Genomic DNA, 12,639 nt, shown 5'->3' with positions numbered 1-12,639 from the left:
TTGATGAAACTGAAGCCATTTCACTGCCCTCTGAGGACAGTACATCATCCTCTCTGGTTTTAAGTCTGTTCAACCAGAGAAAGTTCTACAAATCCTACATTCTTTAGGAGAATGATCAGGGTAAAGACAGTAGAGGCAAGTTTCATGCTTGTCATCGACGTGCAGTCTCTTCTTACCACAAGATGAACAGGCTCTGAACAGGCCTTTCTTCTGCTGATCAACCATTCTTGTTTGTGAAAGCAAATTATCCAAGTTTTATGAAAAAAGAGATAAATCCAAGAAACCTGAGGAGAGCTCAGGTGGAGACTCCCTTGCACAACGTGCGGTAGAAAATCTGAGAGACTGAGGCTCCTGGCAGGAAGGTTCTAGAGGGAGGTGGTAGCTGATTGGCTACCTTCAGGATTTTGGTCCTTTTTACAAAAGGACATAGATAGGCTACTAAGGCAAGGCCCTTAGGCCTACTTTTCTCTATGTATGTCTATAGGACATTACTTTTCTATGTACCGGGGGCTCCCATCTCGACGACGGGGAATGATTCAGGCATGTGAATCTATGAAAGACACCCATAATACTGGATAAGTGCCTGTGGACGAACAGTGACAAAACTAAGATCCTAATGAACAGTAGCAAACAGAGTATAACTTACCTTCTGGCTGGCCACAGAAGCTTGGAGAAGCACACATACACCCCAAACACATGCACTCTTCTGCTCAATCATCCAAGTGTATTTGTAGACACCCAAATGATTGCAGCCATCATACAAAAGGTTTTACATACAGCTTGTAATGACCTGAATAGTATTCCTACTATTTCAGATGAAGTCAGAGTGAAATTAAAAAATCTTGTTCTATTTAGTTTGGACTAGTGCACTATAGACTATATAGATGTCAAAAAACCACGCATAAGCTCCAAAGGATCCAAAATCAGGCGACACACTGAAAACGGATCAGACCCTATAAGTACTAAACACCCCATGGCCCGCCCATTCTTGGCTTCCATGGCAACAAAGAGTTAAAATCATTCAAAGTCCTTTGCACACCATAAAATTCCTAAGGAGAACCAGTCACAGACAACCAGAGCACACTGTCCCCATAAAATGTCTTGCAGTGATATTTTGTGCCAGGCAACGCCTGACTCATTATACAAGCTATATTTTGACTGAAGCACAGAGGTAAAACCATCAGAGTACCAGAATCCTGGGCAGCATGGTAACATTTTGGCTACAAAGATGTCTTAAATACAGACCTCTTCAAGAAAAACTTTCACCATCCTTGCAACATCACTGGTCCACCACCAGTCCTGTTCCTATGCAGTCAATGCACATGATTATACTACACTTACCCATTCATCATGGACTGACTCAGAAATCACACTGAGGGGGTTTCCTGCTGTCCCCTGACAGCATGGCCAGTCATGCCGTTCCTACGTTTCAATTACTCCAGAACTGTTAAGTTAAATAAGTATACATCCATGTGTAATCAAATCTTCATCATAAATTAAATGTGTATGTGTTGTATTCAGCTCAACAGTCATCCAACATAAATACAGCGATAAAATGCTATAAAATATAATATGAGGCCACCATAAGCTTTTGATATTTAGGACACAAATCATGCAAGAGTTTGACCGCATTGAAGTCTATCTGAAACTTATACAAATCAGTCTTAAGAGATGATGTTATATTGACAGAAACAATTGTACTTATTTTAACTTTAACTAACCATTATTATTTTAACTTTTATTAGTATTTTTAGCTTCCCGAAAAATAGTCTTATTTTAAGAAGTTAAATCCACTTTCTTTATTAAACTTTTACGTTTTTGGAGAAATAGCTAGACATCGTGTATTTCTGAACAGTATCCCTACATGTTTATTTGGACCTCATCTCTCCTTCCCCAGCGTCCATAATGACGCTTTCCAAAGTAGTTAACTTCCCCATCCCCCTATCAAATCCTCAGCTGTAAGCTTTCTGGGTGATTTCTGGTTGATTATCACCTACCTGAGCATCCTCATGGAATAGGTCTTTGACATGTCCCTCCTCTCGCATACAAGTGCCATCATTAAGCAAATGGGTCTTGTCTTTTGCATTTAATGGGTATTGGGTGTCCGCATCCATTGTGCATATGTCAGTATAGTAATGTGAAGGTGTAACAGTCAACTCCTATGACTGCCCAAACTTCCTCGCCACGGAGATCTACGCAGATACAGCCAAGTCATGATTTAGTGACTCCTAGAAGAGAAGAGACAAAAAAATAATTTCTCTCTGGAAGATGCAGAAAATGCGTTGCAGCAGCTTCTGCCTTTTCACAACCTATTTGAAAGCCTAAGACAAGTGAATAGGACATGTTTGTTAAGAGTGGGGGCACGTTTTTCAAAATTCCAACTTTTGCATGTATTGGCCCATTCATGGCAAAGTTCTATACTACGTGTCTTTGCACAAGGTATTTGCCAAAGAAAGTTATTTATCTGAAATGCGTGACTATAATCTAAGGCCCACGAAAATCAAATAATATTATGGGAGAAAAGCTGCACATGACAGCTACTGTCAAACATCTCATGATTAGGTCGTTAGTATGATGTTCAGGTCACCCAAAAAAGAATTCCAGGCAGCCAGGTGAAGATTAAGATTTACCTTGTTGAGCTGTTTTTGCCAGTGGGTGGGGAAAGGGAGGGATTTGGGTTTGTTTCTTTTCTTTAAAAAGTTAGTTTACCGAGTTCTGCAGCATTTGGGGGGGTGGGGTGATGCATGAAGAGGGGACTAGTGGGACTGCCTTTATGCCTTGTGACGCAGGGTGAGTTCAGAGTTCTCTCCCTCCTGGAATGTATAGAGTGTACTCTTTCTTAAAGCGGAATAACATAGATATTGAATGCTTGCAAGAAACGCATTTGGCTAAAAAAAATGGGGGGGCAGGTGTTTTATTCCTCTTATTCGACATATGCAAGCGGTACATTGATATGGGTGGCTCTAGGCGTCCCATTTACACACATACATACTCGGAGGCTGATGTAGGGGGAAGGTATGTGCTGATGCAGGGCACCTTAGATGGTAGGGATTTTTCCATACTAAACACATCTGCCCCAACCACTGATGATGCAAGCTTTTGTATACCGAGAGGTCTTCGATATACTCATACTATAGCTGCGTGATTTTAATTGTGTGTTGGATTCGACACTGGACAAGGATCCACCAAGAGTAGGAACAAAGCCTCACGTGGCGAGGGCCTTGTGTTCTTGTGATGCAGAACTTGGGTTTGCAGGATGCCTGGAGATTGGTGCACCCCACACACAGGGGATTCACATGTTCTTCCTGGACTTATGATGGAGCAGGGGAGAAACAAAAACTTTTTGTACCCCCTATGAAGTTATCTCCTCATAACTATAATAATATTAATTGGGTGAAGCATGTAAACTAATCAACAAAGTATACATTGATTTTTGACACTCTTAATGGGGGAAACTAACTGCTATTTGCAAACACCTTACTTTCTAATAAAATTGAGTCTAATTAATATAGAGCTATAATGATGAGAATAAAACGCAAGTGTTGGTGCTTGTGGTAGAAATGTATCGTGGCAAAAGAATACACAATCGTAAGTAAAAACGCATATATGTGGCTTTGCTAGGTAACATCTAACAGGGAAAAATTAGAAGGTGGGAGGTAAACAGAAGGGCTTATTTGCTGTATCTAATTTCTGTTGTGTTTGTTTTCATATTAGTTCCCATTCTGGCCTGCGCGGCCTAGTCTGAAAAATGGCTGTTGAACGCAGTTGGTGAAGGTGGGAAAAATGAAAGATGGCCCCCACGCATGCGGAGAACAGAAAATATAGTCCCTTGTGAATGGCATATGTCCGGAGCAAGAGATGTCAAGGCCAGCCTGGCCTACAGACGAGAGTTGTGCCAAAGTTGTCCAGATTTAAAAGCCTGGGAAAGTATGAACGTTTATAACTGAATGCGTGGAATGGATACAAAAAGAATATACAAGTACACATGAAAAAAAAAGTTGTTCGCTCATGGGAAACTGTGGAATGATTCTGCATTTTCGCAAACTGGTTTGAACAAGGAGGACATGAGGCGATCATCGCCACCCATCAAATGGACCAATGAGAAATGAGTGAAGCCCCTAAAAGTTTTAATTTTGAAATTAGTTAGCTAATGAAAGGGTATAAAATGTCTTGTGAAAATGATCTTGGTGTGAACTTTTGAATTGCACCACGGCATGCTGTCAGTTGGAACGATTTTTCTTTATTGGGTGCCAGAGACTCTAAAAATGTTGGGACTTTAATTTTTGATGGGGAAGAGAAAACGAGATTTGTTGCGGAGATTCTAAGTCTGGAGGGAGACATCGAGGAGGTTAGAAAAGACTGAAAGCTTGGGAACCTGTTACATGTTCTATTGTACTATCATTACCCTATGGCCCAGGGGTAATGAGTCCTTTTATTTTACTTTGCTTAAAATGTGTTACTAAATGCTTAAAATGTGCTTGTATAATAAAACCTTAAAAATATAGAATTTCTCTTACTTATTTAGATAAAATGTATATAAAATATAAACTCGAGTCTATGATTATTGAAATTAAATAATGTTGATTAAATATTAAGGTTATGAGGATAATGTGATTGAGCTGGACTTAATCGCCATCAACTGATTCCTACTAGTTGGTCTATCAATAGCGGAGTACCTTGATGCTATTCTCTATGTTTTTAGAAAGTTTTTAGAAACTCTAATGTATATTATGTATAAAGTCATTGTGTAGAATATAAAGGTACCCCGTATGTCTTGCAGCCGTGTCTACTTATCACTGATTCAGGGACAGAGGTGATCTGAAAAGTGTGTGTGTGATTCGTGATGTTAATGGCCCCACCGACGAGTAAGAGTACGATGTATCTGAATTAGTGAAGTAAGTGGAGAGCTTTAAAGTAGCGCCCCTGAATCAGTTTTCTTGGTAGCAGAGATATGGTTTCTATAGGTCAGTTTGGAGATTATTAATTATTGATGTTTTATGTTTAACACTACATTTTGAGTTTGTATTACGTTATACGTTGTCGGAACTTTGAAGCTTCCGGGAAGTAGGAAGTAGATGAATGTGATAAGAGAAGTCACATGGAATTGTATATTGTCTGATTTCAATATTGTGATAACACAGGAAGGTGTTATGATAGGGAATTCTTGTATGTATTGAGTTGAGTGAAATAGCAATAGGTGTTCTTGTGAAACTCTGGCCTTAATTCTCAGGAGCAGTATAGTCTCCACATGTGTTTTATCCCCAGAGAAACGGGTTTGGCTTTTGCTTGGTAGAAGGGTAAGGTAAAGGGAAGTGCTACTTTATCGGCGAAACGGAATTCTGTGGTAGGATAGAGGTAAGCGCTGCCTACTGGAAATACAGAATTCTTGTATGCCTGAACAAACTATCCTTTTGGTTTAGAGAAATAGACAATGGAAATGTTTTTATGTAGTAACCAATCAAGTTTTGTTAGAGAAAAGGTTGTAAAAACAGTGCCGATAATTTTGTAAAGGAGGGGTTACGTGAAGCAGGAGTAGATCTGACATCAGCAAGAGCCGCCCTAGGATTGGTAAGTAGTAGAAGGCGTGAGCTATTCTGATTGGCGTGTTAGTGTGTTTTGCGCTGGGATAGGTCAGTGTGAGTGTGACGTGAGCTATTCTGATTGGTGCGTTAGTTTGTTTCGCGCTGCGATAGGTCAGTGCGAAAGTGATGTGAACTATTCTGATTGGTGCGTTAGTGTGTTTCGTGCTGGGATTGGACGAAATATTCGAGTAGGTTGAAAGGTGTGTGATTTGATTTTGGAGAGAAAAATACTGAGAAAAATTGATTATTATTATGAGCAAGAAAAAGAGAAACCTTCATGGTTTAAGAAAATCAAGAATGTTTTTAAGAAAGACAAAGAAATAGTCACTAGAGAGGGAAAAGTACTTCCTCCGCCGAAGACGCCTGCATCATATATGATGACGAAATATGGCTATCATACTTGCATTTAGTTGCAAAATTGGGTGAAATATACTAAAGACGATGGAGTGTTGGCATTCCCAGAAGTAGGTTAATTTAGCATAGCAGTGATACGGAATTTCAGAGAGAAAATGATGAAACTTGAACCGAGACCTAGGCCAACACAATTTGAGGCTTTAATGGAATGGGAAGATGAGATGTATGAGAGAGACAAAGATTGTGAGATTCCAGAGATAACCGATATAACACAAGAGGGTTGTGGGGATCGACTCATGAGAGCAGAATGAAAAGATGGAGGTGTGCTGATATGTGGGATGGTATGTATCCTGTCAGAACAGTGGATGAAATGGTAGGAAGAAAATGTACAGAAAAGAGAAAGCATGCAATACAAGAACAGAGAGCATGTGGAATCAGTGATACAGAAGATGAAGTTTTGGAGGAAATCTTAAATAAGAGACTCCCTCCCTATCAACAAACTTCTGCATTGGTGACACCCAATGCACCGCCAATGGAGACTAAAATGAATAAAACCCCAAACAGATATACTGAATTGAAGAAACAATTTGAACAGGAAATAACACAAACTCAAAAACCTAGTACTTCTGAATTAGAAAATTCAACAAATGAATTAGCTTAGAAAATAAAAGAATTAACAAAAAATGTAGAAGCCGTAACTGTTCCCGTAACTATAGGATGTGTGATACCAGCATTTGAGAATCAAAAACAGATGAATATTCATTGACAATTCCTTTAAACTCTAGTATGCAAAAAGTACTAGAAAAAATGTATCCTGACCTTAATGAAATGAAAATTATGATTAGAAAAACCCCACCTGTTGATTTAATGATGAATCAAAGTCCAATATATAGAATTCCAATGGGATCTGAATCGGCAACTGAAACCCCGGAAAGGAGCATGGATAAAATAGATCTATCTAAAACTCTACTAGGGCCAACGGCAGAAGAATTATATGATAGGGTTAAAACTTTACAAAAGAAAGACACAGAACCAAAGCTTTTAGACGTAGTAAGACTGAAAATAGACATGGAAGAGTTGATTATCGGAACAATTGGTACTGATAGATTAAAATCATATCAAGATGATGAGGTGATGTTTAGGTGCAAAAGTATAACTTGGAGAGCCAAGAACTTGCATGATAAATTAGAAGATAAAGCTAATGTATTAGGAGTAGAATTTGCAAAAATGTAAATGTTGAAGAAACCTTACAGAATAGATTTCACAGAAAATGATATAGAGAATTTGAATACATCAGGACGATTGACCCAGATAAAAGAATTGATTGTATTATTAAGAAAATGGGAAGGCATAGATCGATGGAGAAGTAGGTGGATAAAAAAGAAGGAAGAGACACTTGATAAAGCACCGCTAGCTTTTCCTGTCAAAGAAAAAGAACCAGTAGTAGCAGAATATCCAATGAGGGAAATACCAGGAGGAGGGTATGTACATATGCCATGGAGTAGACAGGACATATTGTCATTCACAAATGGTTTCCCCAGATTAAGAGAAAAACCTGTAGAATGGTATAGACAAGTAGAGAGGTTTGTGAAACTTTCAAAAGTTCTGTGGGAAGATTTAGGTGGATTGTTTGACATAGTCGTACCTGCAGATTTGTGGACAGATTGTAAAATTACTATTGATTGGCCGAAAGAAGAATATCCAAGAGATGCAAAAAAGGAGCTCAAGGTCCGAAAGTAATGAGAAATATGAACAGGTCATAACCTTTTTAAAAAATAAAATTCCTCCAAAAGAAACAGATTGGGTAACGATAGATAGGACTATTCAAGAAGCTAAATAATCTGTAAAAGCTTATTATGAAAGGTTACTCTTAGTTTTCAAACAATATAGCGGAGATGAGACTTTAAGTGAGAAAGATATGTCATTTTGTTTATCGATTTGTGTTTGGATTGAGACCTGAAATAGGTGACATGATAAAGCAGCATATGATGTGTTGGCAGTCTAGTACAGTTGATGAAGTGTTGAGATATGCGAAAAATTGTAGTGATGACATCGAAGCAAGACAGCGTAAGCTTAAAGAAAAAGCTATGTAGGCACAATTGAAAGTTGCTGAACAACAAGAAGCACAATTGATTCACCAAGCAAATAAAATGGGTCAGACTACATTGAAATTTAATATTGGGAAAGGAAAAGGTCAAATGAACATAAATGAAGCTAAAAAGAAATGGCATGTCATAATTGCGGCAAGGTAGGGCATTAGGAGAACGAGTATAAGTTACCTCAAAAAATGAATACAGAAAATAAATCATTGAATCCACAGGTGCAGAATGAGGTGAATCAGCAATCACAGCCACAACAACAGGTAGTTACTCAACAGAGTCAGGTGCCACAACCACCTCTTCCACAGAGTGTAAATCATCAGCGATACAGTGCAGAGACATGATTCTACAGAGGAGAGCAGGTAAAAAGATTGCTGTGTGCAGCTGTTTCCCAGTATTCGTTGAGACCGGATGGGAATGAATCAGATGAGAGTTATTGACGGTGTCTAGAAGAGGAAGAAGAGTGCGTGCTTGGCCCAACTCTAGAGGTAGCTCAGTCTGGTCCCTTTGTGGATGGAAAGGTGAATGGTGTAAATGTAACCTTTTTAGTGGACACTGGTGCTACCTGTTCTACCGTTAGATCAGTAGAAATTCCAACCCTTCCTCTCTCAGGAGAATACATCCAAGTTGTAGGTGTAACGAAGAGGCAGATTCAAACTCCTCTCACACAACCAATGGAGGTGGAAATAGGTTCCTACAAAGAAATGCATCGTTTTGTGGTTTGTGATAGCAGCCCTGTAAATTTGCTAGGACGCGACATACTCCGTAAAATGAACTGTACCATTTATTGTACCCCAGATGGCCTTGCTTTTCAAACAGCAGATAATGATATTTTGTATAAAGTGACCATGTCAATAATCGACTCAGAAAAAGTTAAATGTTCCCTGTATTTGACAGAGAAAAGATTCCTATTGAATTAAAAGAAACAGTTAAAAGTGAGGTAATGGATTTTACAGGTGAAGATATAGGTTTAACCCCTTCCATTCACATGACAAGTTCAGCTCGTCATGAGGCACAATGGAGCTGTGCTCATGACGAGCTGGGCTCGTCATAACTGCCGCAGCGCGCCCACGTGCAATTGATTCCCCGCCTGTGCGGGAGAATTAATCAGTGCGCGGGGTTGTGACGAGCCCAGCTCTACTGTGACTCATGACGAGCTGGGCTCATCACAACCACCACGGCGCCGTGGCTCCCCCCCCCTGCACCGTGGGGAAATTACCCCCGCGGCAAAGGGGTAAATGAAAGTAACAAATCCTGTAAAAATTACAGTGAAGGAAGCAGCAGTCTACCCAAATACTCCACAGTATAAATTGAGACCAGAAATCATTAAAGGAGTAACCCCAGTAATTAATAAAATGATTGAGCAAGGTATTTTAACAGAAATAATTCACCTATAATGGAACTGAAAAAACCAAACTGAACTTTTAGAATAGTACAGGACTTGAGGAAGGTAAATAAAATAGTTGTTCCATGTTGTCCGATTGTGCTAAATCCAGCCGTGATCTTATACCAAATTCCACATGATGCAGAATGGTACACCGTCATTGACTTGTGTAATGCATTCTTTACAATTCCATTACACCCTGATAGCCAACCAATTTTTGCTTTCAGGTTTGGCGAGCATATTTTGGCATGGTGCCAAATTCCTCAAGGGTTTACAGAAAGTCCTTACATTTTTAATCAAATACTGAAGAAATCCCTAGAAAGTTTAAAAATGCCTGAAAAATCAGTTTTGGTTCAGTATATTGAGGACCTATTGGTGGTATCAAGGACCAAATAAGCTTGCATTTTTTTAAAACAATTTTTATTAGAAACAAACTGCAGCAATAATAACATAGTAAAGACATCTTTGGCAAAGTTATTCAAGATTACAGCATTACATTACGACCTTCAATCCATAGGGAGCACATAGGATTACGCTTTATTAACATCTGAACAGTCACTATGAGGGTTGCGACTATGTCCCCGGATCAGGAGACCCTACCTGTACTCTGTGTTGATTTCCCCTAGTTGCCCTGAGTCTGTACCCTCAGCTCCTCGTCCTCCCCCTCCAACACCAAGAGTCTGGCCCTCCTCAGTTCCACTGTAGGAGAAATGCAGATCTCACCCCGTATTTATTCCAGCGTCCCCATTTGTGATCCCATGTGCATGGACATCCCCTCCCTTTATACACTGTTTTCTCCGCAATCATAGCATGGTCCGTGTCATTTGCCCAGTCCCTTAAATGCGGTGCAGAGTCCGCTCCCCACTTCTGGGCAATATTCTGTTTCGCTATACTCCACCCCATAGTGACCCACGATTGTTCAGTTAGTGTGAGGCCCGTTGCCTCCCAGATATTGAGGAGACAGTGTGGGACATGGCTGTATAGGTTTGTCACATGTCCTGGTTAACTGTTGGGTGACGTCTTCCCAGTATTGTTGTATGTGGGGGCAATCCCACAGGATGTGCATGAATGTGCCTGTTTGGTTGCAGTGTAGGAGGCAAAGTGCATCGGCTCTCCTACCCAACCTGAATAACAGTGTGGCATCAAAATATACCTGATGGAGAATCTTAAACTGGACCAGCCGAAGTCTCATCGGAATGGCCACCACCCTTGGGAGGCCAGTGCCTCTACCCAATCTTCGTTGGCCATTTCCCACAGGTCTATCTCCCAACTCGCCCGTAGTTTCCACATTGGGTCGGCCCGGTTATTGATCAATTCTAATACGTTAGGGAAATGGCCTTACGGTCCATGGGGTCCAGCAATAGTCTGTCTTCAAGAGAAAAGGAATCCACCAGGGGGGTCTCTTTTGGGAGGGAAGAATCAATGGCATGGCTGATCTGAAGGTAGCGGAAGTACTCAGACTGAGCTAGTTGGTATCTAATTTGGAGATCCTTGAACAAAGCCTTCTTGGCCTTGACCCACATACCACCTACAGTGGAAATCCCGAACATGTCACATTAATCAAACCCCACACAGGCACTGATTCGTCCCAAAATGTCTGGTTCCCACAGAGGGGTAGCTTTTGCTACGTGTCCATGGCAACCCATCCGCCGCTGGACTCTATGCCACACTTCCACTGTTCACGCCGTGGGGTCTGTCAGGTATAATTTCCTATGGTTTGTGTATAATGCTATATTGTAGCCTCCCTTGCCCATTAGCCAATAGTCGGTGGGAAGCTGGGATCGACACGTGGCCCAAACACCCATCTATTGATGGCCGTTAGTTGCGAAGCCTGATAATAGTTGCGCATGTCTGGCAGCCCTATACACCAGTCGTACCACCCCATAGTGAGCTTATATATGGCTATTCGAGGTGGCCTATTCTCCCAAAGTAAGTCTCTTACTGCTGCTTCGATCTGTAAAAAACAGGAATTAGGAACCGGATAAGGAGTATTTTGCAGGGCGTAAAGGAGACGTGGCAGGGCGAGCATTTTGAATAAAGACGCACGCCCCAGAAGAGTAAGGGGGAGTGTCTTCCAATAGGTGACATCTGATTTAAACCTCTGTAGTGGCCCCAACAGATTCTGTTCATAAAATGGTACTGCATCAGTTGTTATAAAAAGGACTAGATAACGAAAACCCTGGGACGCAACTGGAATATTATATCCTCGAGAGAGTACATCTGGGATTTGGACCAGATTATTTTAGCAATAGTTATTCCCTTTAGACCTAATTTAGGACATCTTTCTGAAATGAATAATAATTCTAAAAATATAAAGAAACAGGATACAAAAAATGAAGTAGCATTGGTGGGTAATACTGAGCTTCATAGAGATAGGTCAATTAATGATTTTTCAAAGAATGCTTTTTCAAAATTGTTATACGAATATGTAGAAATTATGGATGTCCAGAACTGTTACATTTGTATGCAGTTACCTGCGTCAGTAGCAGAAGGTGTCACATATCATCACCTTCCTTTGACATATGGACTGTCTTGTAGTGTAATAGCTAGTTATTTTTACAAAACAGGCAAATTAGATTATTATTATGATATGGACAAGATTTTTGCTAAAGTTTCTGTAGTACATGGACTAAACAAAGTGAAACCTGCTGAAGTGTTGGGTGATTTTTTTCTGGAAACAAAAGAATTGACTATAGAATATGCTTTTAGAAACAATCTTACATGTAAATTAAGAAAAGAAGAAAAAGTATTTTTAGAAATGGCTGAAGAAAAGCAACTGCAAGTAAAACAAAAACACCCCCATGGAATTTTGATGAAAAAGATTATGTAAAAATTGACACTAATGTAGCATTGGGATTAGATGTCCCACAGCAAAGGAAACTGTGTATTCATAGAGATAATACTGTGTATGATAACTATTTTGTGGGCGCAAGTGATTGTAAAGACACATACAGAATTATAGGGGGATGGGGATTCAAAGGAGGAAACAACCCAGTATTTCCAGGGATTTATTTTATACGTGTAAACAAAGCTTATTATAGGTTGCAGGACCACTGGTATGGATCGTGTTATGTGAGAGTGGTGTTTCCCAAAATCTTTCATGTAGATAGGGGAACTAATGGAGTTCATGAGATAGGTAAGCCACTAACACGTAGAAGAAGGGCAAGTTTTGCAGAGATAATAGGTGACATTTTTAGAGCACTGATACCAGCAGTGGGAA

General features: G+C 40.1%; 1 protein-coding gene across 1 annotated transcript in view; it reads right to left on the bottom strand.

The window, feature by feature from the left end:
- Positions 1-12,639, bottom strand: part of SLC12A8 (solute carrier family 12 member 8) — an 838,951-nt gene that overhangs the window by 678,840 nt on the left and 147,472 nt on the right. The window contains exon 2 of the mRNA XM_078682439.1: positions 1,998-2,228. Coding sequence (XP_078538565.1) covers positions 1,998-2,114 — 117 coding nt within the window. The 5' untranslated portion in view covers positions 2,115-2,228. The remainder of the gene's footprint in view (positions 1-1,997; positions 2,229-12,639) is intronic.

This window comes from Lissotriton helveticus, chromosome 3_1, assembly GCF_964261635.1.
Source record: "Lissotriton helveticus chromosome 3_1, aLisHel1.1, whole genome shotgun sequence".
Lineage (NCBI taxonomy): Eukaryota > Metazoa > Chordata > Amphibia > Caudata > Salamandridae > Lissotriton > Lissotriton helveticus.
The sequence above is the reverse complement of the archived record's forward strand: the minus strand, read 5'-3'. Positions and strand labels throughout refer to the sequence as shown.